The sequence below is a fragment of the Salvelinus namaycush genome, chromosome 13 (assembly GCF_016432855.1).
Source record: "Salvelinus namaycush isolate Seneca chromosome 13, SaNama_1.0, whole genome shotgun sequence".
NCBI lineage: Eukaryota > Metazoa > Chordata > Actinopteri > Salmoniformes > Salmonidae > Salvelinus > Salvelinus namaycush.
In genome coordinates this window covers 11,415,575-11,442,260 of record NC_052319.1, presented here as the reverse complement: position 1 = coordinate 11,442,260, position 26,686 = coordinate 11,415,575, and the positions used below count along the sequence as shown (strand labels likewise).

At 44.3% G+C, this 26,686-nt stretch overlaps 1 protein-coding gene across 1 annotated transcript in view; it reads left to right on the top strand.

Moving 5' to 3' along the window:
• The first annotated feature begins 2,670 nt into the window (after nt 1-2,670).
• Nucleotides 2,671-26,686, top strand: part of LOC120057759 (bromodomain adjacent to zinc finger domain protein 2B-like) — a 47,841-nt gene continuing 23,825 nt past the window's right edge. Inside the window, exons 1-12 of the mRNA XM_039006233.1 lie at nt 2,671-2,848; nt 8,260-8,448; nt 9,471-9,632; nt 10,079-10,272; nt 10,484-10,678; nt 11,018-11,337; nt 11,575-11,644; nt 12,483-13,134; nt 13,348-13,629; nt 14,573-14,633; nt 16,853-16,961; nt 17,733-17,946. Coding sequence (XP_038862161.1) covers nt 2,671-2,848; nt 8,260-8,448; nt 9,471-9,632; nt 10,079-10,272; nt 10,484-10,678; nt 11,018-11,337; nt 11,575-11,644; nt 12,483-13,134; nt 13,348-13,629; nt 14,573-14,633; nt 16,853-16,961; nt 17,733-17,946 — 2,626 coding nt within the window. The remainder of the gene's footprint in view (nt 2,849-8,259; nt 8,449-9,470; nt 9,633-10,078; nt 10,273-10,483; nt 10,679-11,017; nt 11,338-11,574; nt 11,645-12,482; nt 13,135-13,347; nt 13,630-14,572; nt 14,634-16,852; nt 16,962-17,732; nt 17,947-26,686) is intronic.

Sequence of the window (26,686 nt, the reverse complement as noted above, 5' to 3'; positions counted from 1 at the left end):
TCGATTTTCGGAAAATATGAATCCCTAGTGTAAAGTGACAGAGGTGTGACATACAGCATGGCTGTAATTAGTGGAACAGGCATGTTCGTCCCAAATGGCACCCTGTTCTCTATATAGTGCACGACTCTTGACCAGGGCCCTGGTCAAAAGTAGTGCTCTACATAGGGAATAGGGTGCCACTTGAGACGCACACCGAGTGCATGGTGAGAGGCTAGTAGTGTAGTGCGGTAGCATGCAGCAGCACTCTAGCTGACTTTGAATGGGGTCAAGGCATTCTGTATTATACGCTTCCTCGAGATCTCTAGCAGCCCTGCACCTTCCATTAGCTGGAGAAGATGTTGTGTCCGTCTGTCCGTCGGCAGTCTGAATACTGCTGATCCATACTGATGATGACTCTGTTGTGGGATTATCACTGTTTAGCATCAGCCATCTGTTATGCTGGGTTGGCGGATAGTAAGACCGATGACACACACACACACACACCGAACTGACACACACTGACCAACCTGGCTACACCAGGAGGGCAAGGCTTACACACACACACACACACACACACACACACACACACACCGACCAACTTAGCTATATATACACACACACACACACACACACACAGTTGCAGGGAGCACAGACATGGTATTTTCCACCGTAACTAACAGGCCTAATGAGCTCATGGCATTTCAGTGATCAGTGGCATTTGGAGGTGTGTGGGATTTGCACCTTGTTTTCATTAAGAAAAAGATGGGTCTGTTTTTATAAGCACATCAAATTGTCTGAAGGAAGGGGCATATCTTGTTGTTTGCGGCATGACATGCACTCCAGGTATGCAGCTGCATTGTGGGAAGGGTGATATCTGCAGAACGTGACTGATTTTAGGCAGATCCATTTCTCCTCTAAATCCTCTCCTGTACATTAGCATGGCTTCTACGGGATCTGCAGCCTGCTGTTAGGAATGTGTGCATTGTGTGTGCTGCTGCGTTTGGCATGCCGTCAGGGGCTCAAGATGAGTTGCACATGCACACTCCAAAGTCGACGTCATTTCCTTGCTCACATGGAGGTTGTATAGCACCTGGAATACCAGCGCCACTGTGCCATGCACGTTAATAACCTATAAAATCAAGCTGAACCCAGTGCTAATTTCTGATCATTAAGGCAGGATTGGCCTCTTAAGTCTAGAAAATGCTTGATTTTAAATTGTTGTAATTTTTGCCGTCGTCTCATTCATGTTTCGTTTTCAATTTCCTCAAATGTACGTTTAGTAAGTAGTGGGGTTTGAGGGATTGTTTTTAAGGGAACATTTTTCTGATTTATTTCTGTAGACCGTTTTTCTGTTATCGACAGAGAGAGGCTCCAGAGAGACACGTCCGTTGTCTTGTGCAGCAGAAATGAATTGCCCAAGAGGAAATCATTTCTGCAACATTTCACAATAGAATAGAGAAGTGGGCAGACATCAAGGAAAGCTTAAAGTGTGTGTGTGTGTGTGAAATGTGTGAGTCAGACTTGACTACCATTTAAATCTAATCTAGTATCTAATGTAGGATCATTTCATATTTGATTTGGGTTATTTAGCCTACCTTTATATTAAATCTAGGCTATATTTGTTGGTTCGTTCAATCTTCATGCAATTGAGAATAAATGATCCTCCCGTAAAGAATAGGCTAGATTGTTTCTTTATGGTGATAGCTTTTTAAAGAGTACTGTTGTAATTATTAAGTGTAAATTAGAAGGGTTTGTCCATTCAACTATGGACACCTACACACACACTGCAGCATGGCCTTTCCAGTGGCACACGGCTGCAGCTTTCATGTCATTTGCGTCGTCTCGTAAGTGTTGTCGGTGGCGAGGAGGGACGTTACTTAATATTCAGAGGATAGCTTTGTCTCCCAGATGTAATCACCAGCAGGCCTAGCTGCCTCCGCTGCAGAGGACAGTCACCGGGGAGATTTAGAAATAGTTTATGTCTAATGATACAATAACAAAGATGCCAGGGCTGTTAAACACTTGTTAAAGGGGCTTTTCAGATGTGGTCTTTTGTGAAACAACAAAGGGAAGTGGCATAAATCATGGAAAAGCTGGGAGATATAGGGGGTGATGAAATCATGAAAGACTACTACAGAATCGGCCTGTCTATGTCTTCATTTGGATGATGGGCAGAGCTACTGTGGTCTGTGTCAAGAGATGGCTTAGTGATAGCTCTCTGCAAATCTACCCATCGATTCACCATTAGTGTTTTAACTGTACATTTAAGAGGAACATCTGCTGCGTTGTAAGCTGGGAATGATTTCAATGATTCCTGTGAAAACTGTCCACGTTAAAGCGTTAATATTATCATTAGTGATGCAAGTCTTGAGTGGCACCAGTTTTACATCTTATATAAAGCACTCCTGTATACCCAAGAGGGTCTTTTGTCTGTCTCTGTGTGTGTGTCCATAATATGTGATCAAATACTTCTCCTTATTTTCCCTGTTGCCTCAGTGAAAGCTCTCTGTGGGTTTGTTTAGGAGATTCTCTGGCCAGTGGCCTTAGCTAACCGGAGATATTGTTGAGGGGGTAATTAACATGTGAGAGGGGGTGAGGCTCAGTGGGGAGGGGGGGAGTATTTGGGGTTTTTCCACCTCTTTTCTTCCCCTGCCTTTTGTAAGTGTGTTGATTGGATTGTGTTTGACAGATATGGAGTCTGGAGAGCGGCTGGCCTCCCCATCGTCAGCCCCGTCCTCCCTGCATATCACCACGTCCGCTGTCTCCTCCGTCGGCTCCTCACCTGCCCCTGCCTCGGCCAAGACACCCTCCTCTAAGTGCAGCGTCACCCCCAGCCACGCCGCCCTGGGCTCCCCTCTCACCACCTGTGGTACGTAAACACACACACACACACACACACACACACACACACACACACACACTACCCACATGCACAAATGAATCACGTTACATGCGAATACATGGGCTATATTCCCCTCTAACTCATATTTCATTATTCTCCAACTGCAAATTAAACAAGAAAGAGCGTTCTTGAGTGTTAATTATGAGGGATCAGTAAGATAAAGAAACCACCGTCTTCTCACACTTTATTTCCTGACAGTTTGTGGAGAAATTAAAAAGCTTTAGCATTAATCGACACCAGCAAGGAAAAATCCTCTATGTGTAAGACGTCGCGCACCCGCTCTGATGTTTCTTGACAACCTTTAGCACCAGTTTAGCCCGTTGTGATTTGACAGGTCTGTCAGCCAAATAGAGAGTGCTGTGGCCTCCGCTGCCTCGAACATCCTCTGTTTTCTCTGAATACTAATTGTGTCCGAAGCCATTATGTGGCGAGCAGCAGTGATGCATAAGCTGTCAGATTACCCTGACCAGAAAATAACATGCACATTTATCAACTGTGATTTGTGTTTTTTTCTCCCTATTCTTTCATGATAAGAAAAACAAAAAAATATTAATTAATGCTGTTACATTAAAGAAGCCATTAGACATTTTGCTCGTACATTATACATTTTTTATCCCCCTACACCAACCAAACGTGCTCAGAGATTTCTCCAGCTATTTTGGACGGAGAGCTGGAATCAAAGGCAGAAAGCACAGCACCTCTGAAGTCACATTGCGGTTATGAGAATAAAACAAATTTGGTTATTTTAAGAGATTTCTCATCCCCGCTGGTGGAAAGCAAAGTAAAGATATTACATCTCCTGTGTTGGTTACGCTCTAAGTGATTTTTAATTACACTCGCATGCTTTACTTGTGGTATTAATTCATGAAATTATACTTGTCTCACGCAGTACTTTTCATGTTTGCGAAAGCATTTTATAATGCAATTTTCAGATACTAATTCTCAATCGGCTTTGGATATTACTAACCTTTTTAGGTTGAAATGGGGGAAATAACTTTAATTTCACAGTGCTTTGAATCGATTATGGATTGGAAAATTGTCTTTAAGCTCATACATTGTTCAACCGAAAGGACTTGATTGAAATCTGAAATGAAAAGTGCTCCTTTTTATATGGAAGTGAAATGGATGATAAGATAAGTAATTGATAGATCTTTTGCTGTCACAGATGCAATTAAAAAGTATATGTTGGTTGATTTGAACTGACAAGCATGAAACTCCATATTTTATTTTCGTGGCAAACTTGTGTAAGCCTAACTAACTTATCTCCACATAATTTAGGCCTACATCAGTTTCTCTCTAACAATACCAAGTTGTCAGGGAATTATGGGAATTACATGCAGATAATCTAGACCTGACATTATCATTTTGTTTATTTGCATTCTTGTATAAAAAGTGTTTGGTTTGTTTAAAAAAATATATATATATATGGGGAAAGCTGAAATCACATGCTGTAAATTGTAAGCAAGCTGCTTGGAGAGCTAGTGCACAGGGTGGGTTTATAGACCAGTCACAAACCCAGACCATAAATATTCCTTATAAACATTATAAATTGACTTGAAATTAGATTTTAGAACGTAAATTGACAGTTTCATTTATTTGGGGGATTTGGTAATGTTATGAGGAAATGTGTTCAGTCATCTTTTTGAATTATGCCAATCACCTGGCTGGCACATGTTAGAACAGCAGGTGCAAGCTTCTGTGCAAGTCTGTGCTGCTAATTGAGTTTCCATTAAATATGGTCCTTCAGTACTCTAGTCTATCTGACTGTGAGAGAGGACAACATGCAGGGCTCGTCTTGCCAACACGGACATAGACTGTTGTGAATATTAAAATAATTAAATTGTTTTATTTACCTAGGACAGTCCACTCAATCTCTTGTGGACAGACTACCTAAATATAACTAGTACTGTAGATCTGTCGGCATGCTATAGGATGCATGAGATAACGAGCATTATTAGTTCCGGGACTTGGGTTTTTGTCACTGGTTAGTTGGACTTATCAGGATTGGGTGAAGGTGTTGCTTAAACTGCTTCGCTTCCACAGATGAGGATAGCAACACTGAACTATGCATGAGTGCACCAGCTGTTCCAGACTACTGTGAGATCGCTCTCTCTGTAGCCGATGTGAGTAAGACCTTTTAAATAGGTTAACATTCACAAGGTTTTAGTTCTGGGTTAACCGAGATTATCCACTCAGTAACAATTGCCACTGATTTCCCAGGAGTCCTGGGAAGTAGTGATCAGAGAGAAACAATGGTTGTGTCTAAATACCCATACTAGTGTACTACATACTTAAACTGCATACTCATTTCAGCATTTGAGCTACAAGAATTCATAAACTCACGTGTTTGACAACAGCTGATAATCAAATTGACTTGATGTACCAGAATGAACGAATGGGGAATTCGACACCAATGCGCATCAGATGATTCATTCAGAGTACCTAGTATATTTCACATACTAGGGAAATACTAAGGAAATACTAATAGGGAAATACTAATTACAGTTTGGGAAACCTTATTATTTACTATTATGTATTGATTTTTAGCTTTAATATTTTTTTCACCCTGTATGCGATGCGCAATGCAGAGAACACCGGAAGAAGAATTATCATGTAATTACCACAGTGAATTATTGTAAAGTTTGTTCATGTGTCAATTAATCCCCCAAAAATAACAATTAATAAAAATAACAAAAAAATCATTCATACTATAAAACATAATTTGTTTGCATACAATTTAGTACGCTAGTATGGTATTCGGACACGGCCCTCCCTGGTTAGAATCCAGGCTGTATCACATCCGGCCGTGATTGGGAGTCCCATAGTGCGACGCACAATTGGCCCATCGTCACCTGGGTTTGGCCGTCATTGTAAATAAGAATTTGTTCTTAACTGACTTGCCTAGTTAAATAAAAAAAATGTTCTCTCTAAACCGCACACTTCCTCCAGGACTGCGGCGCAGAATAAATTCCATGCTGCGCAGACACACAAGATTGTTCTTCACCGAGTTCGTCCCATTAGTTTGCACTACATAAATCAATGTTTTTCTGTGATCGAATCAACATTATATCAGCCCCTTTTCAATGCAACAAAACAAATCTAATTTTGTAAGATTGAGTCTGTGATTTTGTTGTAGCCAGAGCGCAACGGAGTAGAATTCTATTGGAGCGGTCATTCAATCACCCACGAGTGAATCTGCTTTTCAGATCAGTGCGCAGTTAGCGAGTTATTAGCCCAGTTATAGATAAGTATAGTTCAGCAATGGGGAGTTACTGCTTCCTACAAGAGCTGTCTTTGAAAAGCCAGTCAGGTAATTGTCTAAATTAAAGGGGCAGTGTTGTATTTTGAGACCGGCTTGAATATGCAAATAAATCAAATTTAAAACAAAATATATTTTTCACATGCATGAATACAACAGGTGTAGACGTTACAGAAAAATGCTTAATTACAAGCCCTTAACCAACAAAAAAAAGAAGAAAATAAAAATAAAAAATAATTAAAGAGCAGCAGTAAAATAACAATAGCGAGGCTTTATACAGGGGGTACCGGTGCGGGGGCACAGTTAGTGAAGGTAATTGAGGTAATATGTACATGTAAGTAAAGTGACTATGCATAGATAATAACAGAGAGTAGCAGCAGTGTAAAAGAGGGGCAGGCAATGCAAATAGTCCGGGTAGCCATTTGATTAGATGTTCAGGAGTCTTATGGCTTGGGGGTAGAAGCTGTTTAGAAGCCTCTTGGACCTAGACTTAGCGCTCCGGTACCACTTGCCGTGTGGTAGCAGAGAGAACAGTGAATAGGGTCTATGACTAGGGTGGCTGGAGTCTTTTGACAAATAAGCCAGTAGGCAGAGGGGTGTTGTAACTTTAATGGGTTACAGAGGTAATGTTTAAGGTAATTCATCGAGCTGTGTCTAAAGATATTTTCTTTACAGTTATTTACATATGTACTTGTATTATAATTTGAGTGTTGGAGATTGAGAGAACTACATACATATTTTGTTGTATTGGTTAGTATTGAATTACGCTTTTGACTGAAAGTTCCAGAATGCCTTGCGACAGGAAGTAGAGAGAGAACGTGCCAGTTATGTGCAAGTGACAAGTGCTTTTCGCTAGCAACTCATTATTCATTGTTCTGTAGAATCTGAAGTTGTTAAATGTAACGTGAACAAGTATTATTACTAAAAGAAGCTTTCATATCAAACCTGATGTCCCGAGTCATTACTTTGAACATAGTTATTCTAAAAAGGGGTAGCCTACAGTGTCTTAATTCTCTGTATGGTAGTAATAATAATGCATTTTATTTTGTAATGTGCTTTCTTGCATCATACAATACAATGCCATTTACAGTCAACTAGCCCATGGTGTTACAGACCAAGTAACAAATCATGCATTAATGTCAAGCCCTTCATAATGTAAATACGTTTTTAAAAGTCTCATGCAGTGTAGGCCTGTATTGAACACCACATATAGGCTATATCATAGAAATCAAAAGCTATTTCCATGTGAAAATGTTATGGGATTTGCTCCACTGGTTTTGTTGGTAGGCCTACATTATGATCAAATAGCCGGTTGTCTACGGTCTGAAACTATAAGGGTACAGCCTCAGTGTTCACTGTAAACGCATCCCGGAAGTTGCACAAAATTCACATAATGTTCAAGTTTCCGCTCAGCGCCCCAAAAAATGAGAGGGAACGTTGCCTACAATATCTCTATTTTGTCAGCCTTCAGAGAGTACCGGTAGTGGTGAACCAGGAGTGATCTGTTAGTTGCATCTATCAGGTGCAAGAGGAGGAATCTTGGGATTGCATTATCAGCTGTTCAAATGTCCTGCACAAATTCCAACATACAGGAAAAAAACAAAACATGAAATTAACATCCTTGTAAATACCTTGTATTCCCCCCCCCCCCCCCCCCACCTAACCAAATTCAGTTTTACTTTTATTTAGGAAAATGATTATGCAAAAATGTTAATGAGGCCATTTTGTTGATATTGCAATTTTATAATCGTATTCAAACACGAGCAACAGCACCAGGCGCTTTAAACATGCATAATGATCTCCCTCTGAATACAATCCCAACAGCCTCTCACAACCATGTCTCATATTTGCAAAAGCATGTTTGAACAGATCAAGCCGAATCCGTGGGAGTCTTTTTCCTTTACACCCACTAACCAGCGTCTTTATTGATAATGCATAAAACATGATCTCTTCCCATCCAGAGGATGTTGTAACAGATCCTTAAGGACACTTTATTGCGATATTAAACATTAACAGTCATACGGATGAATTATTTAGCTGTGGTATTTTAGCTACATGGTTTATGTAACTAAATTCATACAGCTGCTTCATTATGTCGTTTTCCTCCTCCCTTTTCCAGGACACTTGTTCCGGGCGGCAGGCGATCAACATTTCAACATGTCTACGGTCTCAAGTGCCTTTCCCATCGTCAACCACCCAGCATTTGGTCTGTACACTACCAGCTCAGGGCGCTCAGAGTTTGGAGGCCTGGGCTCCCTGGGGATGTCTGCTGCCTTGGCTGCTCACTCCCAGCTAGGTGCCTTTCCAGGTATGGCAGCTTTTCCAGGTAGGAGAGCCTTGACTAGAATCCATTCTAAAATATATGCACTATCATTAGTATGTCTAGTAATGAATAGTACAAACTCTAAATGTATCAGTATCTCACAGTGAATAACAGATGGGCACCCTATTCCCTATATAGTGCGCTACTTTTGAGCAGACCATAATGTACTACTTTTGCCCAGGGTCCATAGGGCTTTGGTCAAAAGTAGTGCACTATAAAGGGAATAGGTTGTCCGTTTGGGACACACTCATTTGATTTGTTCATTCTGCCTTCCGAGAGTTCCCCCGAATGTGTGGTTATTAGACCCAGCCAACTCCCATGGAGAGAGCCCAGCTAGCATGCATCACCTTTATGGTATCGTCCATCAGTTCAATAGGCAGCATTCAGGACATGACGTTTATAGATTGGGATGGTTCACACCACCACCTTGACCTCTGAGAAAACATTGGACCTATCACACTTTTCAAGCTAAATGTTTTGTTACATAATTTTTTTTATGTCACACTCAGAGGAAAATGGTGTTGGTTAGCAACCAGGAACTGTATACAGGTTCCAGAGCTTGTGAATATGAAATGTACCTTTTTAGACGTTGTGATGTTCATAACAAGGAGTATGTCGTTTTCAACTTCATCAAGCACGAAGGGCTCCATTTTGAATTGCTTTTGCCTTTTTAAAGGGAAAGCGAGAAAGTTCCTGCGAGACTGTTTTTGCAGCTGTGAAATATCCAGCATGTATGAGGCTCAAATGTGGAGCCACATGTATCCTCTGGGATTTACAATTCTCAACATGTTTACAATTAAATGGGCTGAAATCAGTGAGTCTGTGGAATGCACTGGTCATCTGCTGAGATCTGTTCAAAGAGAAACGGAAAGGTTGAACAGCTGTAAACCCTGGCTGTCTGAAACAGTGTGTCATCACTGAGATGCATTAAACACAACTCGAATAACAGTGAACTCAGTCTGGCATGGATTCTCATGCGTTCTATCTCCTCTCCCTCTACACCCAAGAATGGTGGCGGGCAGCTGAGGCTCAGGGGCGGGGAGCTGCAGCCTTCTTTCCCCATCTCCTGGGGCTCCCGCCCATGTTCCTACCCCAACTCCAGCAGAGCCACGACCTCAGCCCCTTCCAGGCCCGCACCCCCAGCAAGAACGGACGAGCCACAGCCAAAGGTAGGCAGAGACACACACACACACACACACACACACACACACACACACACACACACTCTCTCTCTCTTGCCAGATGTTTCCCCTACTCTGCAAACAATTTAATGAAGCAAGGAACTTTTCTGCATAAAAGAGAATGATGTCCTTATGGGCACAGGTACAATATCAAATATGTTTAATTGACCCTGGAGGCAATAGGAAGACCATGTTAATGCATAAATCAGTTTGTAAGCAGGTGCCGGGTGTCTCACCAGTGAATATGTTAACCTGGAGATCCTTTTGCTAATGTAATTAGATTTTTCCTATTGGTAAGTGCTTTGGCAATTTCTGATAAGTCATCATTTTAGAGAACTCTCCTGTCTTCCACCTTATTTTCCTCTTCATAATCACTGTGCAAAAGTGGTTGTTCCTGATTCGTAGTTTTGGTGTCTGTTTCCTCATGGTCAAAGGAGTGAACGGAGCTGTGAATGGCAGCAGGATCTCCACGGTGTCTGGGAGCAGCTTCAGCACAACCGCCACTACGTTCTCAACACAAGGGAACACGGAGAAACAGAAAGCCACCAACGGAAGCGTCAGAAGCCGCAAAAGCCACCAGCATGTGACCCAAGTGAAGGAGAAGAGCGTTCAGAAAACTAAAGAGAAGGTTAGTAGGTTCTGGCAACTAATAATAGGGCTTACCCAGGAAAAACAAGTCCAAAAAGGACTCGTTTGTGGTAAACATATCTGGCAACGTTAGTGTCCCACAAGGGCGGATGCGATCTAGACAAACATTGACATCTGAGATGTGTGCTGTTTGCAATGGTATTCAGTTACCGTATTGACTGGAATGACTCCATCACTGTTCTCTGTTATAGAAACTCAGCAAGAAACCAGTGGAGGCGTCCAGCAACAGTGACAGCGAATCAGGTTCTTCCTCGGATATCTCCAGCGACGGGGTGAACAGCAGTGACTCAGACGACCTAGACGAGGAGGATGACGATGACGATCAGAGCAACGACAGCGACGATTCTGACTCGGAGAAGGAGAGCCGTGTAAAGAGGACGATTAAGGTGTGCTTCAGACTTCAGGCGCTTGTCCAGTCGAACTGTCCTTGTTGGATTGTTAGAACTCGGTATCCATATATCTGGACTCATGCATACACTATTTCAACATGACATGTCTGTATGGTTTGTCTTTTGAAAATGTTATACTTTCTTCTTTGTTCCAAGCACACTGTGACGCTCTCTATGACTGTTAATCTCAGTTAAATGTCAAGGGTAGCTCTGCTGGTGGGTGGCACGCCGGGGGCCCGACCGCGTTGCTCGTCAGGGCTGCCATTGTGGGCCGGGTTGAGTCTGAGCTGACAGGGAACTGTCCTCCCCCTCCTCCTCCTCTTCTCTCTCTCTCAGAGCCTGACACGGAGCACTGCCGGCAGCAAGAAGAGACCCCACGCTGCTGAAGGCGAGAACGCTCGGGACAGCCGGAGTGGTCTGCTTCAGAAACATCCAGATGAGGCCTTTCTCCATTTCCTCCGCTACCCGCTCCAACCCTCACCCCAGCCCCCAGCGCTGTCCCAGTCCACATCCCTAGTCTTCCAGAGCTCCAGGAACAGGGAGGAAGAACTCAAGCAGCACACCAGTGTGATCCAGGCTACGGGGCTGGCCAGTACTAAACCCTTGGCTCTGGTCAAACCACGCAGAGAGGCCTCATCGTCTCCTCAACCCACCAGGCACTTCTCTCGCTCTTCCTCACCCAAACCCTTTTCTCTTTCTTCTTCACCTAAAACAAACTCTCTCTCTTCATCTCCCAAGCCCGTCTCCCTCTGCTCCTCTCCGAAGCCCTTGTCTCTCTCCTCCTCACCCAAGCCTCTCTCTCTGTCTTCGTCCCCCAAACCACCCACCCTTTCGCCCTCACACAACCCCAAATCTCGGACGGGCTCCCCCAAACCCCTCACCTTGTCTGACAGTATGAAGTCGGGAAGCCGAAACTTCCTGGATGAAACCTTGTTACACATCAACAACTTTAAATTGAAACAGGTGAGTCTTGCTGTTATGCAAATTATTTGCCTTTTCATTGTTTTGTACATGTGTGTAATGGTCTGTTTTCCACTTAATAAAATAAGACTATTCGATTGAAGTCTTTCGCCAAAGTAATATTGATTACGTCCTTTTTATTTTTTACAGAGAATTTCGGGTATATGGATATTTAGTATCTCCCATTTCTTCTTGACTATCATTGTTTCTGATTTGCAGATTTGAAAAGGTCAGCTTCCTCTCTACAGAAAATGAAACGTCTAAGCACTGTTATCAGCAGTTTGATTGCGTTTCATGTCTGCTCTCCCTGTACACGACCTAAAGTGACAATGCAGTTAGTTAGCTTTATTGGAAATACTTCACAAAAGCTGACACGCAATTAACTCAGTAATGCTTTAGGAAGCCCGTTGCTATCCCATTGTTATCAAAAGGGGAAAAAATCTGTCTTTTTCCAAGGATTAAATTATTATTGTTAATCTGAACAGTGGTGATAGCAGGTCAATCTATAACGAGACCTTTGGAACGGGATTTGAGTACTGCTGGAGTTTGAGGTATCTCAAAAAAGAAAGTTGATTGCTAAGCCTAGAATACGGCACGAAACAGAAAAAATTGGCAAGGATTGTGCCGAACAGCTTTTTATTCTTTGTATACCGTGTTCGACACCGACTTGTTTTAATATACTTTAATGGGAGAGACCTGCTTCCTCATTTTCATTCTCACTGAGCAATTACAAGTGCATTCCTTATTACGTTTTCCTTTCACAATCTGCAGTAATGCAAATGACTGACAGCTCGTATAATTACTTCCATTCTCTTCTTCCCCTCTTCCTTCTCTCCTTAAGCCCTTCGTCTCCCAGGAGCACTTCAAACAGGCCTTCCCTCTGCCAGTGATGCGTCAGGATCTGTTCAAGAGCCCGAAGAAAAAGAAAATGGCCGCCTCGTCGTCCTCCTCATTAGCACCGCCCTCCTCATTAGCACCGCCCAAACTGTCTCCAGAGACCCCGAGCAGTCACAGGCTCCCTTCTCCACACACCAACCACTCCAACCTGTTCCTGGCCTCCTCCCTCCTTGGTGCCCACCCCAAAGGGGTGATCCACAGCAAGGTGCAGGATGCCCCCCTGGCCCTCATCAACAAGCCTCGCAGCAGCAGTCAGAACAGGAGCACCATCAACAATCCTCTCCTGGCTGCCACCAGCCCACCCTTCCCTATGCCTGTCAACCTGAGCACTGGGCATAAGGAGCACAGCTCTGGAGCCCTAGGCTGGGCCTCTACCTCACCGGGCCTGGCCCACAGAGCTGGGAAGAGCAAGGCCCAGCAAAAGGCTCTCCACACAGGGAAAGGTATCTCCCAGACCCACCTGGTGCAGTCCCAGGTGGAGCTGTTCCGGGGCACAGAGTCTGACATCCCCAGCAGCAAGGACTCTGACGACTCCGACTCCGATGATGAACATGATGACGACGACGAGGAGGAGGATTCTGATGACAGCCTATCAGGTTAGTCAGTTCAGCACATTAATGTGATGCACTTCTGAAACAGCTCTTACGTCTGGTTTAAGTGCTTCAGCGCCACTTTAGGTACAGATTCAGCAGATACTTTAAAGAGGTTCCTTCAAGAGGCCTGTGATTATCAGTGTGGTTGAATGTGAACTGAATGTTAATTGGAGAATGTCTTATCAAGTCCTCCACTCCCACTGGTGTCCCCTGCAGAGTCTGAGAGTAATCTGGAGAGCGACTCGGACGACGTGAAGGACCGCGACGAGACCACTACGGACACGGAGGCAGATAGGACCCCTCTGAAGCATGCCAAAGGCTCCTCTTCTCTACTCGACACCACCTCCTCCAGCCTCTCAGCCAGCTGCTCCCCTCTCAACCTCCAGGTCATCAAGGCATCCGGTGGCCTGCCCACCCCAGCCATGGTGACCAGCTCTGGGGCCTTGGCCTACCACAGCACCCCCTCTTCCTCATATACTCTCTGCTCCACTCCACCAGGTACCAATGGAACTCTCAGCTCATCTTTGCTCTCTAACCCGTGGCTCTCCAACCCCAGTTGTAACTAACCTGATGCAACTTATCAACCAGCTAATTATTAGAATCAGGTGCGTTAGATTAGGGTTGGAGCAAAATCTTACAGAACGGTATCTCTCCAGGAACAGGGTTGGAGAGCCCTGCTCAAACCAGTGTGCTACTCTCATGGTTTGCGTCCCAAATGGCATCCTATTCCCGATATAGTGCTATTTGGTCGTGGGCCTTGGAGTCCAGACTGTTATCGCCGTCTTCCATATGCTTAGTCAGATCACCCAGTCCAGGGGAAACAACACGTGTTTTTTTTTTCAGCAGGAAAACATTGTTCAGGGAGTCTCCCAATGCAAAATGACGTCTCTGGTCATAGTGTTTGTGTCATTTTTTTGATGACCCAGAACAGGCCCTTTTGAGTCTTTTGATTACCCTGGCTGGCACATGTTTAACCGTTTAGCAGCTGAAGCACTTGGCTGGCTCAGACCTCCAGGATTACTGCTGCCTGAGTCTCTTTTTCCTAATAGCTGCATGTTGGAATCTTTTTATTGTCCCATATAATCATTCTTAGCTCTATTCCTTGATATTGGCTTTGACATGGTCGATTTAACAATGTACTGCATTCTAACCCTGCGTTGATGTGTCATTTCTAAAAGCAACAGTGGTTAAAAGGACCCTGTGGTTTTGTCTGTTTCTTTGAATAAAACACCTGAACGTAACAGGCTGAAATGTTTTTAAAGGTACCCTGTCTGGTGGGTGGAGTTTTCAAGCCATTGTTTTCCCCTAGGCCACTGAATTGACGTAGGTGTTTCTTATTTTAGAGTAAGGGCACCTCTGGCCAACACGACAAGGTTTCTGCATTTGCTCAGGTCACAGTGGATCTGTCAGACCGTTGTAAAGAGTCCCCTCTTTCTCCCAGGAACAGGGAAGAGAAGGAGAGTGACGGATGAGAGAAAGCTGCGGACACCTCTAGAGTTTGGGTAAGATATACACCGTATATACATACATACACCACTCAGAATGTCACTGGTCACCCACTGTTAGTGCTGAGCGATTAACCGAAATGTCAGTTATTTGGGGGGTTTTAAACAACTAATTGACCGACTTCGGTTCAATTATTTGAATTCCATTTCGTTCGGTGTTTTTTCTGTGAGCTCGATTTGTGCAGCTTCTGTAGAGATAAATCAGATCACGCCTGAACTGTGTGATGTAGTAGGGAATTGTAGTTTCCAACAGTCCAATATTTTACATAATTACCACGTGTTCTGTGCTCAACTAACTACAATGGCCGTAATCCATTGTGCGCCCACTTAAACTTGTCCGATCTGTGTGAAGAGCACGAGCAAAATCGAGAGGGATAGACAGCAATTGCTTCGAGTCTGAAAATACATGATCTAAGTGATTGATAGTTGGTATTCTGCAGTCATAAAAGTATGTCTTATTTAATTTAAAGAACTACTAAAATAGTGATTGTCAGACGGCATAGGCAGCAGCTCTGATGAGATGACTTGGAATGAAATAATAGTCATAAAATAAATATTTTATTCAAGTAATGTGAATAAATGATGGGTACTAAGCAGTAATGGGCAGTCACTACTACAATGGGACCTTTATTAATTGTTTTATTCTGTGTTACAGCATTCAACCCACATAATGCATAGTGCATGTCATGAAAAAAAGAACAGTACTATAATATGATGGTGCGGCGATTTTCCTCTGTCCCTCAAACAACATGGGTGGTATAACTGACTTAATGGGTCTTAAAGGAGCCAAATCATAGTGTATACATCCCAATCAGTGAGGTTCCTTTTTCCAGAGCGGTGATGATACATCGTCAACAACAGAGTGGCTAGACGAAAAAAGAGTAAACAACACAACATCGCTCCTTCCCTCCCTTCATCCTTCCCTCCCATCATCCTTCCCTCCCGCTATCCCTCCCTTCATCCTTCCCTCCCTTCATCCTTCCCTCCTGCTATCCCTCCCTTCATCCTTCCCTCCCGCTATCCCTCCCTTCATCCTTCCCTCCCGCTATCCCTCCTTTCATCCTTAACTCCCGCTATCCCTCCCTTCATCCTTCCCTCCCTTCATCCTTCCCTCCCGCTATCCCTCCCTTCATCCTTCCCTCCCGCTATCCCTCCCTTCATCCTTAACTCCCGCTATCCCTCCTCCCCTAAACTCTCCCTTCCTCAAACTTTCCCCTTTCCCTCCCTCCGTCCCTCTCTCTTTCCCTCTATCCTTCATCCCGTCTTTTCTCTATCCCTCCCTACCACCCACCATCCATCCTGCCTTCCCTCAGTGGGCCCCTCCAAAGCCCAGGCCTGACAGTAAGCCGAGTGGCCAGGAAATGAGGCGCTGCAGCAGTGATGGTCAGGGGTTAACCACATCCAGTCTCAACACAGACACGCAACATTAGCAGCTCCAGCTCCGTCCCACCACCCACCACAAACCCAGCGACACTGCACTTAGATCAGGGTGTCTTTCATCTCCCACGGATGTTTCTCATCAGCAGGTTCAAAGAGGAAAGCAAGGCAACAAGCCTTATATCAGTCCCCTGCTCTGCTTAAGACCCAGGCTATGTCGCAAATGCCACCCTATTCCCTGTATAGTGCATTACTTTTGACCAGAGCCCCATGGTTAGTGTGCCATGTAGGGAATAGGGTGCCGTTTGGGCCGGAATCCTCAGGCCGTTTCTGTTAGGAGATGGCGGCTGTCCAGATGCACTGAGAGAAGTGTCGTGTGGGGCGGTGTTCCTCTTGGCAGCTGTCCATCCCAGGAGAGTCTGATTACCGCTGGAGTCCTACCGGGCTCACAGGGCAGCCAGGCCACTCAGTACAGAAGACACAGCTGTAAACAGCTCGTTTGGATAGCTGCCCTCGCCAACATCAGGCTCTAGCTGTCTGCTGAAGGATTGGCAGCTAGGAGAAGAGCATGTAACAATTCTAGCTGACTAAGTGTTGTGTAAAAGAATAAAGACGGTGTAAGAAGGTAGCACAAAACAACTTAGTTTCCACCCATGTACCTTGATATCCAGTACAATTTATAATGCACTTGTATAGTCCCTCTACTTTGACTGCTTGAAACATTACAAAATGATACATGACTGGAATATATCGGTACTGCACTGTGTCGCGCTGACCGATTAGTGTGAATGGGATTGTGCTCCTGTACGTGAATCACTTGTAACCTCCCTCCATCCTAGGTGGCAGAGAGAGACTCGTATCTGTAATGTGGCGGGCCGTCTGCAGGGCGATGTGGCGTACTACGCCCCGTGTGGGAAGAAGCTCCGGCAGTACCCCGACGTGATGAAGGTAAGGTCATACCTCCCAGGTCACTAGCGTTAGCGTTAGCATCCTCTCTCCTACATCTCTCTCGTACGAATCCTAATAGATTTAAAGCTAATGTTAATGTTTTTTTTGTTTTTTTGCATTGTCTCCAGATTTTGATCAAGAAAGACATAATTTACACCCAAACCAATAAGGTTTCTGTTATTAACTTAATCTTTGCCTTAACGCTGATCTTTTGTCTCACCAAGGCCTCATTTATGTTCTTCTTTGTAGTATGTGTCCAGAAATGGAATAAGTGACATCACACGCGATCATTTTAGCTTCAGTGCAAAAATAAGGGTTGGTGACTTCTATGAAGCCAGAGAAGGACCCCAGGTGACTGTCCTCTCTTTATTGACCATTTTCTCCCTCCCACAGAGCAATCATCCGTAGCCTAAAGTACTGTATATCATTGTGTTAATATTACATTCACAGGAAAAGTTATCGCTTTATTGTAATATAAAAGCCAGGCGCATATAGTTAAAGGGATAGTTCACTCCAAAACGCTATTTTAAGATGGCGCACTTTTAGTACATAGAAAAAAATGTGACGTGTTTTTCTACATTTAACAACAAGTGATGTCTAATTGATTCATACTTAAAGGCAGCAATTACATAGATATATGTATTTAAGCTTAACGTTCATATTTTTTGTCATGAGGGATGTTTGTTTATACGGTATCAAGTATAGTCATACCGCAGTGTAAGTAAATGGAATGCTCTAATTGGCTGTCCAAACACTCTCCTCTCCTATAAGGGATTGCAGTGGAGCTTGTTGACCGAGGATGAGGTGATTCCTCGTATCCTGGCCATGGAGGGGAGGCGTGGGCATCCCCCTAAGCCTGAGCACCAGAGGAGAGGTGATGAGGGCCCCAGGTCCAGGCGCAGTAAGGGTCGACTTCCTAACGTTGGCGAGGCCGACTTCCCAGGCGCCACTGACGCCAAACTTCTACGCAAACTGGAAGCTCAAGGTGGGTTCAGTTCTTGCAAGCATCACTGGGGTACACTAAGTGACCAAAAGTATGTGAACACCTGCTCGTCGAATGTTGGGCGATTAGGCTTGGCTCGCAGTCGGCATTCCAATTCATCCCAAAGGTGTTTGATGGGGTTGAGGTCAGGGCTCTGTGCATGCCAGTCAAGTTCTTTCACACCGATCTCAACAAACCATTTCTGTATGGACCTCGCTTTGTGCATGGGGGCATTGTCATGCTGAAACAGGAAAGGGCCTTCCCCAAACTGTTGCCACAAAGTTGGAAGCACAGAATCGTCTAGAATTGTCATTGTATGCTATTGTATGCTGTATCGTTAAGATTTCCCTTCACTGGAACTAATGGGGCTAGGCTAAACTATGAAAAACAGCCCCAAACCATTATTCGTCCTCCACCAAACTTTACAGTTGGCACTATGCATTGGGGCAGGTAGCGTTCTCCTGGCATCCGGCAAACCCAGATTCATCTGTCGGACTGCCAGATGGTGAAGCATGATTCATCACTCCAGAAAACGCATTTTCACTGCTCCAGAGTCCAATGGCGGCGAGCTTTACACCACTCCATCCGACGCTTGGCATTGCGCATGGTTATTTTAGGCTTGTGTGCGGCTACTCGGCCATGGAAACCCATTTCGTGAAGCTCCCAAAAAACAGTTCTTGTGCTGACGTTGCTTCCAGAGGCAGTTTGGAACTCGGTAGTTAGCGCTATGCCCTTCAGCACTCGGCGGTCCCGTTCTGTGAGCTTGTGTGGCCTACCTCTTCGCGGCTGAGCTGTTGTTGCTCCTAGACTTTTCCACTTCACAATAACAGTACTTAGGTAGCCGAACTGGTGCCATTTTTAACAATTTCATGTGTCTGAAGGTACAAACTCTGCCTTTCCGGCGGGCACAGAGAGAAAATCAAGTGCACTATAGGCCTACCGCTGGCCAATTGGATGGCTTAGATTACCGCGTCTGCAGTAACGTAGCAGGCATAAAAGAAAGCTACAGCAAAATTGATACTGTGAGATTTCAAAAGGTTTAAAACCATGACTAGAGAGAGACAGTCATATAAATAGCAGTTCTTCGCTGCATTTGTTGACAGAGTTCATGTTTAAGTTCTTACTTAGCACTTTGTATTACATTTTTAAAATCCATAAAATGCGTGTTCTTCCTATTTCAAAGCACTGCAGCATAAATGATTGTGTATCGATAGGCGTGAGTTATTATTAGCAGCTTGGGTGTTTTTTAATATCAAGGAATATTTCACTTTCTCTGTTCATAGGAGTAACAACATGAATTTGTTCATGAGGCAGAAGTAATGCGGTACAACTTGAGTTTTGCCTTCAGCTGAAAGACAGTGCCCCTTTTTGGTCAGTGTCAATGGAGGAAAGGGAAAACGAAGGGATGTTGAGAGGCGGACCCTAAGTCTGTATGCTCACTCAGCTGTGCCTCACAATTAATACAACAGCAGATCTATTAACGGTGTGATCATAAAGCCTACCTCAAATTTTTAAATATATATTTTAAGAAATGACCCCAACAACAATGCATTGGCAGGGCAATTCAAGCAAAGCCTATAGCTTACTGCACAAACCTCATGGCTACAGTACTGCTTTTAATTGGTTAATGTTGCATAGGCTTATGTTTTTTAAATCATGTAAAAAAAATGATCTGGCCAGTACATCGCAGCTTGCATTTTGACTCGGAAAGGGATCTTGACTCACAGGTTGGTCACCACTGTTCTAGAGTTTTCCCTGTTAACACAATCAACGTTTCCCTTTACTGTGGCAATTGTGACAAAATCAATGCAATATTAGCCACTTTCAATGCAACATACCGAAACAAAACCAACTATGCAAGATATTTTGTTGTAGCAGCACGCATCGGAGTGGGATTCTATTCCATCTGGGATTATTTTGGATTGACACACACGACTCAGCCCGTACTCTACACAGACCGGTGCAGCATAAACAATCAGAGCTGCAGTAGGCCTATATGCAAATAAACCATTGCCATATATGGATCTATGCCATTTACTTTGAACTGGACTATGTTTACAGCATGAGCGGTCGTGAGTAGATGTGCTTGTTTTGAGATCAAAGCGAGAGCTGCATGTAGCCACGTGTGCTACATGCACAGAATTTTCACAATGTTCAAGTTTGTGCTCAGCAGACCTGAAATATGCCCAAAGAAATGTAGGGAACATTGGTGTCCACATACTTTTGTGTATATACCAGTGCATTCGGAAAGTATTCAGACCCCTTGACTCTTTCCACATTTTGTTACGTTACGTCCTTAAAAAAAACATGTAATACCTTTTTTTAAATTTCTCAATCTACACACACTACCCCATAATGACAAAGCAAAAACAGGTTTCTGGAACAGATTTACATATGTTTTCAGACTCAGTACTTAACTTTTTTTTTTTATCCCCTTTTCTCCCCAATTTTCATGGTATCCAATTACTTGTAATTACTATCTTGTCTCATTGCTACAACTCCCGTACGGGCTCGGGAGAGACGAAGGTCGAAAGCCATGTGTCCTCCGAAACACAACCAAACCAAGCCGCACTGCTTCTTAACACAGCGCGCCTCCAACCCGGAAGCCAGCCCCACCAATGTGTCGGAGGACACACCGTGCACCCGGCTCCCTTGGTTAGCGCGCACTGCGCCCGGCCCGCCACAGGAGTCGCGGGTGCGCGATGAGACAAGGATATCCCTACCAGCCAAACCCTCCCTAACCCGGACGACGCTAGGCCAATTGTGCGTCGCCCCACGGACCTCCCGGTCACGGCCGGCTGCGACAGAGCCTGGGCGCGAACCCAGAGTCTCTGGTGGCGCAGCTAGCGCCAGACTCAGTACTTTGTTGAAGCACCTTTGGCAGCGATTATAGCCTCGAGTCTTCATGGGTATGACATTACACACCTGTATTTGGGTAGTTTCTCCCATTCTTCTCTGCAGATCCTCTCAAGCACTGTCAGGTTGGATGGGGAGCATCGCTGAACATCTATTTTCAGGTCTCTCCAGAGATGTTTGATAGGGTTTAAGTCCAGGCTCTGGCTGAGCCCCTCAAGGAGATTCAGAGACTTGTCCAGAAGCCACTCCTGCATTTTGTTGGCTGTGTGCTTTGGGTCCTTGTCCTGTTGGAAGGTGAACCTTTGCCCCAGTCTGAGGTCCTGAGCAGGTTTTCATCAAGGATCGCTCTGTACTTAGCTCCTTTCATCTTTCCCTCGATCCTGCCTAGTCTCCCAGTCCATGCCGCTGAAAAACATCCCCACAGCATGATGCTGCCAACACTGTGCTTCACCGTAAGGATGGTGCCAGGTTTCTTCCAGACGAGACACTTGGCATTCAGGCCAAAGAGTTCAATCTTGGTTTCATCAGACCAGAGAATCTTGTTTCTCATGGTCTGAGTCCTTTAGGTGCCTTTTGGCAAACTCCAAGTGGGCTGTCATGTGCCTTTTTACTGAGGAGTGGCTTCCGTCTGGCCACTCTACCATTGTTATAACTTTAATGGGTTACAGAGTTAATGTTTACAGTTAATTCATTGCGCTGTATCTAAAGATAAGAGAACGCGCCAGTTGTGTACAAGTGACAAGTCATTATCCTGGTAAAAGTGGTAAAATGTAACATGAACAAGTATTATTACTAAAAAGAAGCATTCATCTCACAACTGACGTCCCAAGTCATTACTTTGAATATAGTTGTTCTATATTTTTCGTGCCAAAACCCGGGGGTATGAGCTGCGACGAAGATCCGAGGGATGAAGTGGCTGAAATGGCTGAGGAGGAACGTCGGTATGGAGCAGAAAGAATGAGACGAAAGCGGGGTACCATCTGAGGTGCCACAACACGGATTTTGAATCAGATTGACATGGAAATAACCCAGTAAAATCCGGATACCTATCACTTAAGTACATTGTTGGAATTGCTGTCAGCTGAGGAGGACCGCTTGTTGAACTTGGTCGTGGAATTGAACAGTTAACTCCGTCGGACGTATTGGAGGCGGAGATTGCATGCACGGGGGATTACAAAGAGTGCGTTATCATGCTGAAGAGTCGTGCACAACGAGTAATAGATTTTATTTTTAAACAGGACCTCGATCCACTACCAGGACGGGTGAGTGATGCTAACTCAAAACAGAACACAGAGACAATCACTAAGGCTACCGAAGTTGATTGAGAAATTCTATGGAGATGTCAGTATGTGGCAGGAGTTTTGGAGCCAGTATGAGACTGCTATTCACAACAATGATTCACTGTGCAGTAAAGAGAAGTTTACCTACCTGAACTCCTCACTGGACCAGCTGCAAAGGCAGTAGCAGGACTGATGTTAACAGACAGTAACTATGATGATGCAATCGCTCTGCTCAAGAGCAGATTTGGAAGGAAGGATCTTGTAATTAGTGCTCACATGTCAAAGCTGCTGAATCTCACTCCCGTAAAGAAATCCTCTTACAAATGCATACGATGAATGTGAAATTCAGATTAGGAGCTTGGAATCACTGGGTGTAGTGTCAGAAACCTACAGAAGGCTACTGTGCCCAATCTTACTACAGATGATTGCAGAGGAGATAGCTCTTGACTATAGTCGTCAGAGGGGAGTAGATGATGAATGGAAAGTGTCTGAGATGGTCAGTTTCCTACAGAAGGAGGTTCAGAGCAGGGGGATGTCATTTGTAGTGCTAAGATTATGCAACCAACAGAAAGAGAGCAAACCATGGAACAAGTCATGCTCCTCCGATGAAATTAAAACAAAGACCCAACATGCCAGCTGCTGCGGCACTGCACACAGCCAGCCAGAAGGAACAAAACTGTATTCTGTGACGGTGCAGACCACAAATCAGAAAACTGCCCAGATCACAATATTGCTGCACGCAAAGAGAAACTAAAGAAAATGTAAATATGCTTTGTATGTTTAGGAAAGAAACACATAGCAAAATTCTTTAAAGTCAGAGTGTCATGTGCAACATATGGAAGCAGACATCACATTGCTGTGTGTACCGGTAAGAGGAGTGAGGTGCAACCCCCTACTGTTTCTGCAGATGCTGTTGTTTCCTCAGTTATTCCCCATTCTGTGAAGACAACCAGACGGACAGAACACTGTGTTGCTACAAAAGGCAAAGGCATGGGTAGAAGGCCCATCGGGCAGTAAGATAGCTCGTTGCTTACTAGATGGAGGCAGTCAGAGAAGCTATGTACATGAAAACCTTGTGAAGGGCCTGAAGCTACCAGTAATCAGACAAGAGGCACTCACTCTTCACACGTTTGGCTCCTCTGCTTCAGCAACGTCCCAACGCAACACAGTGAAAGTCATCTTGGAGAATGTCTGGGACAAATAGCAGAGAATTGAAATGGAGGCAATTGAAACCCCACAAGTGTGCACAGCTGTGATGAAGGTTCCTGGTGAGCAGATTCAACATGAGCTCAATAGAAAGGGACTGCAGCTCGCAGACTTTCGAGAAGATAACAAAGATCCTGAACTCTGTCCTGATATGAGCAGACTACTACTGGCAGATAGTATCAGGCTGAGTGGAGCGACTGACAGACGCTGGTTGCTTTAGAGGGCATCTTTGGATGGTCGGTGCAGGGACGTGTCCATGTCAAGTGTTGCCAAGGCTTGACATGGAAAACATAGAACCCAGAGGAAAGGAAGCTCTACAGATGTTCGAGAGAACAACCACCTTCAAAGATGAACGATACCATGTGGAGTTGCCATGGAAACGATAAATGCCAGAACTCCAAGACAACTACAGTTGAAGTCGGAAGTTTACATACACCTAGGTTGGAGTCATTAAAACTCATTTTTCAACCACTCCACAAATTTCTTGTTAACAAACTATAGTTTTGTCGGTTAGGACATATAGGCAAGTCGGTTAGGACATCTACTTTGTGCATGACAAGTAATTTTTCCAACAATTGTTTACAGACAATTTATTATTTTGCTTATTCACTGTATCACAATTCCAGTGGGTCAGAAGTTTACATACACTAACTTGACTGTGCCTTTAAACAGCTTGGAAAATTCCAGTATGTCATGGTTTTAGAAGCTTCTGATAGGCTAATTGACATCATTTGAGTCAATTGGAGGTGTACCTGTGGATGTATTTCAAGGCCTACCTTCAAACTTAGTGCCTCTTTGCTTGACATCATGGGAAAATCAAAAGAAATCAGCCAAGACCTTAGAAAATAAATTGTAGACCTCCACAAGTCTGGTTCATCCTTGGGAGCAATTTCCAAATGTCTGAAGGTACCACGTTCATCTGTACAAATAATAGTACCCAAGTATAAACACCATGGGACCACGCAGCCGTCATACCACTCAGGAAGGAGACGCGTTCTGTCTCCTAGAGATGAACGTACTTTGGTGAGAAAAGTGCAAATCAATCCCAGAACAACAGCAAAGGACCCTGTGAAGATGCTGGAGGAAACAGGTACAAAGTATCTATGTCCGCAGTAAAACGAGTCTAATATCGACATAACCTGAAAGGCTGCTAAGCAAGGAAGAAGCCACTGCTCCAAAATCGCCATAAAAAAGCCAGACTACAGTTTGCAACTGCACATGGGGACAAAGATCGTACTTTTTGGAGAAATGTCCTCTGATCTGATGAAACAAAAATAGAACTGTTTGGTCAGAATGACCATCGTTATGTTTGGAGGAAAAAGAGGGAGGCTTGCAAGCCGAAGAACACCATCCCAACCTTGAAGCACGGGGGTGGCAGCATCATATTGTTGGGGTGCTTTTCTGCAGGAGGGACTGGTGCACTTTACAAAATAGATGGCATCATGAGGGAGGAAAAATATTTGGATATATTGAAGCAACATCTCAACGTCGCAAATGGGTCTTCCGAATGGACAATGACCCCAAGCATACTTCCAAAGATGTGGCAAAATGGCTTAAGGACAACAAAATCAAGGTATTGGAGTGGCCATAACAAAGCCTTGACCTCAATCCTATAGAAAATCTGTGGGCAGAATTGAAAAAGCGTGTGCGAGCAAGAAGGCCTACAAACCTCACTCAGTTACACCAGCTCTGTCAGGAGGAATGGGCAAAAATTCACCCAACTTATTGTGGGAAGCTTGTGGAAAGGCTACCCGACACGTTTGACGCAATTTAAAGGCATCGCTACCAAATACTAATTGAGTGTATGTAAACTTCTGACCCACTGGGAATGTGATGAAAGAAAGAAATAATTTTCTCTTCTATTATTCTGACATTTCACATTCTTAAAATAAAGTGGTGATCCTAATCTTATCCTAGTTTTTACTAGGATTAAATGTCAGGAATTGTGAAAAACTTAGTTTAAATTTATTTGGCTAAGGTGTATGTAAACTTCCGACTTCAACTGTATAGAATCGCCAAGAAACGGTTTGAAGGTCTGAAGAAAAGACTGAAGAAGGATGTGTTGTACAGCAGATACAATGAAGTAGTTGAGGACCACATGCAATAGGATATGGCAGAGGACATGCCCAAGGACAATGCATCAAACTCAGACAACGTGAAATATTACTTACCTCACCATGCAGTACTCCGGGAGGACAAGGTGACGACATAACTGAGAGGGATGTTTGATGCCTTGTCCCATGAAGATGGATGTCCATCCCTCTGACTGTCTACTCACAGGACCGAACCTGACTCCGGATCTGCTCAGCATTCTGATGAAGTTCAGACTACATGAGATTGCATTCACGGCAGACATCAAGAAGGCTTTCCTGCAGATATCCCTAGCAGAGAGAGAGAGAGAGAGAGAGAGACGCCGTGATTCCTCTTGCTCACAGGCCCACCAAGGGGAGAAAATGAAGATGAGCTGCACGTGCTTAGGATAACCAGAATGGTATTTGGAGCTTCCCCAAGTCCATTCTTGCTCACAGCTAGACAGAACAACCAGAAGTTGTAGAGGCATTGAGGGAGTCACTCTATGTAGATTACTTCATTGACGATTTCACGCGATGTTGAAGAGGCTTACTTTGTGACAACTGCAAAGCGAATGCTGTTGACTGCAGGCATGGACCTCTGCAAGTGGATGACCAACTCTCCTGAACTGAAAACAAAATGGGAGGAGAGTACGACAACTGACCTCCCGTTGGCACTAGAAACACAAGGAGGTTAGGTTTTGGGTTTAGTGTGGCGACCATGAACAGATTACTTTGTTTGAACTCTGGCCGCTACTAAGCATTCTAAAGCACAAGGAAAACACAGTCGTCTGCATGCTTCTTCAACCCTCTTGGCTTCCTGACCCCCTTCACCATCAGGATCAAGTGCATGTTCCAGGAAATGTGGGTGAGGGGACTCAGCTGGGATGAAGAGTTGCCATTCGTGTGTCAGATCAGGTGGTAACAGTTGTATTCAGAACTACACCAGCTTGCCAAGGTGGTACAGAACAGACATGCAGCCACAGAACTGCCACAGACTGAAACTACACTTGTTCTGTGGGCTTACAGTACAGTAGCTTACCTGCAAGGTTTATCACAAGACTGGGAAACAACGACAAATCTAGTCGCATCCAAGTCCAGGGTAGCCCCACTCAAGAAAATGACGCTGCCACGCCTGGAGCTCATGGGAGCTGTGCTTGGAGCGAGACTAGCAAACAACCTGATGACCACACTGAAAAAAAATGTGGACAGACTTGATGATCGTGCTGCATTGGATTTGCAGCTCAGCTCAGAAATGGAAACAGTTTGTTGCAAACAGAGTGACAGAGCTCCAGTCCTTGACCGATCCCGAGTCATCGTGACATATAGAAG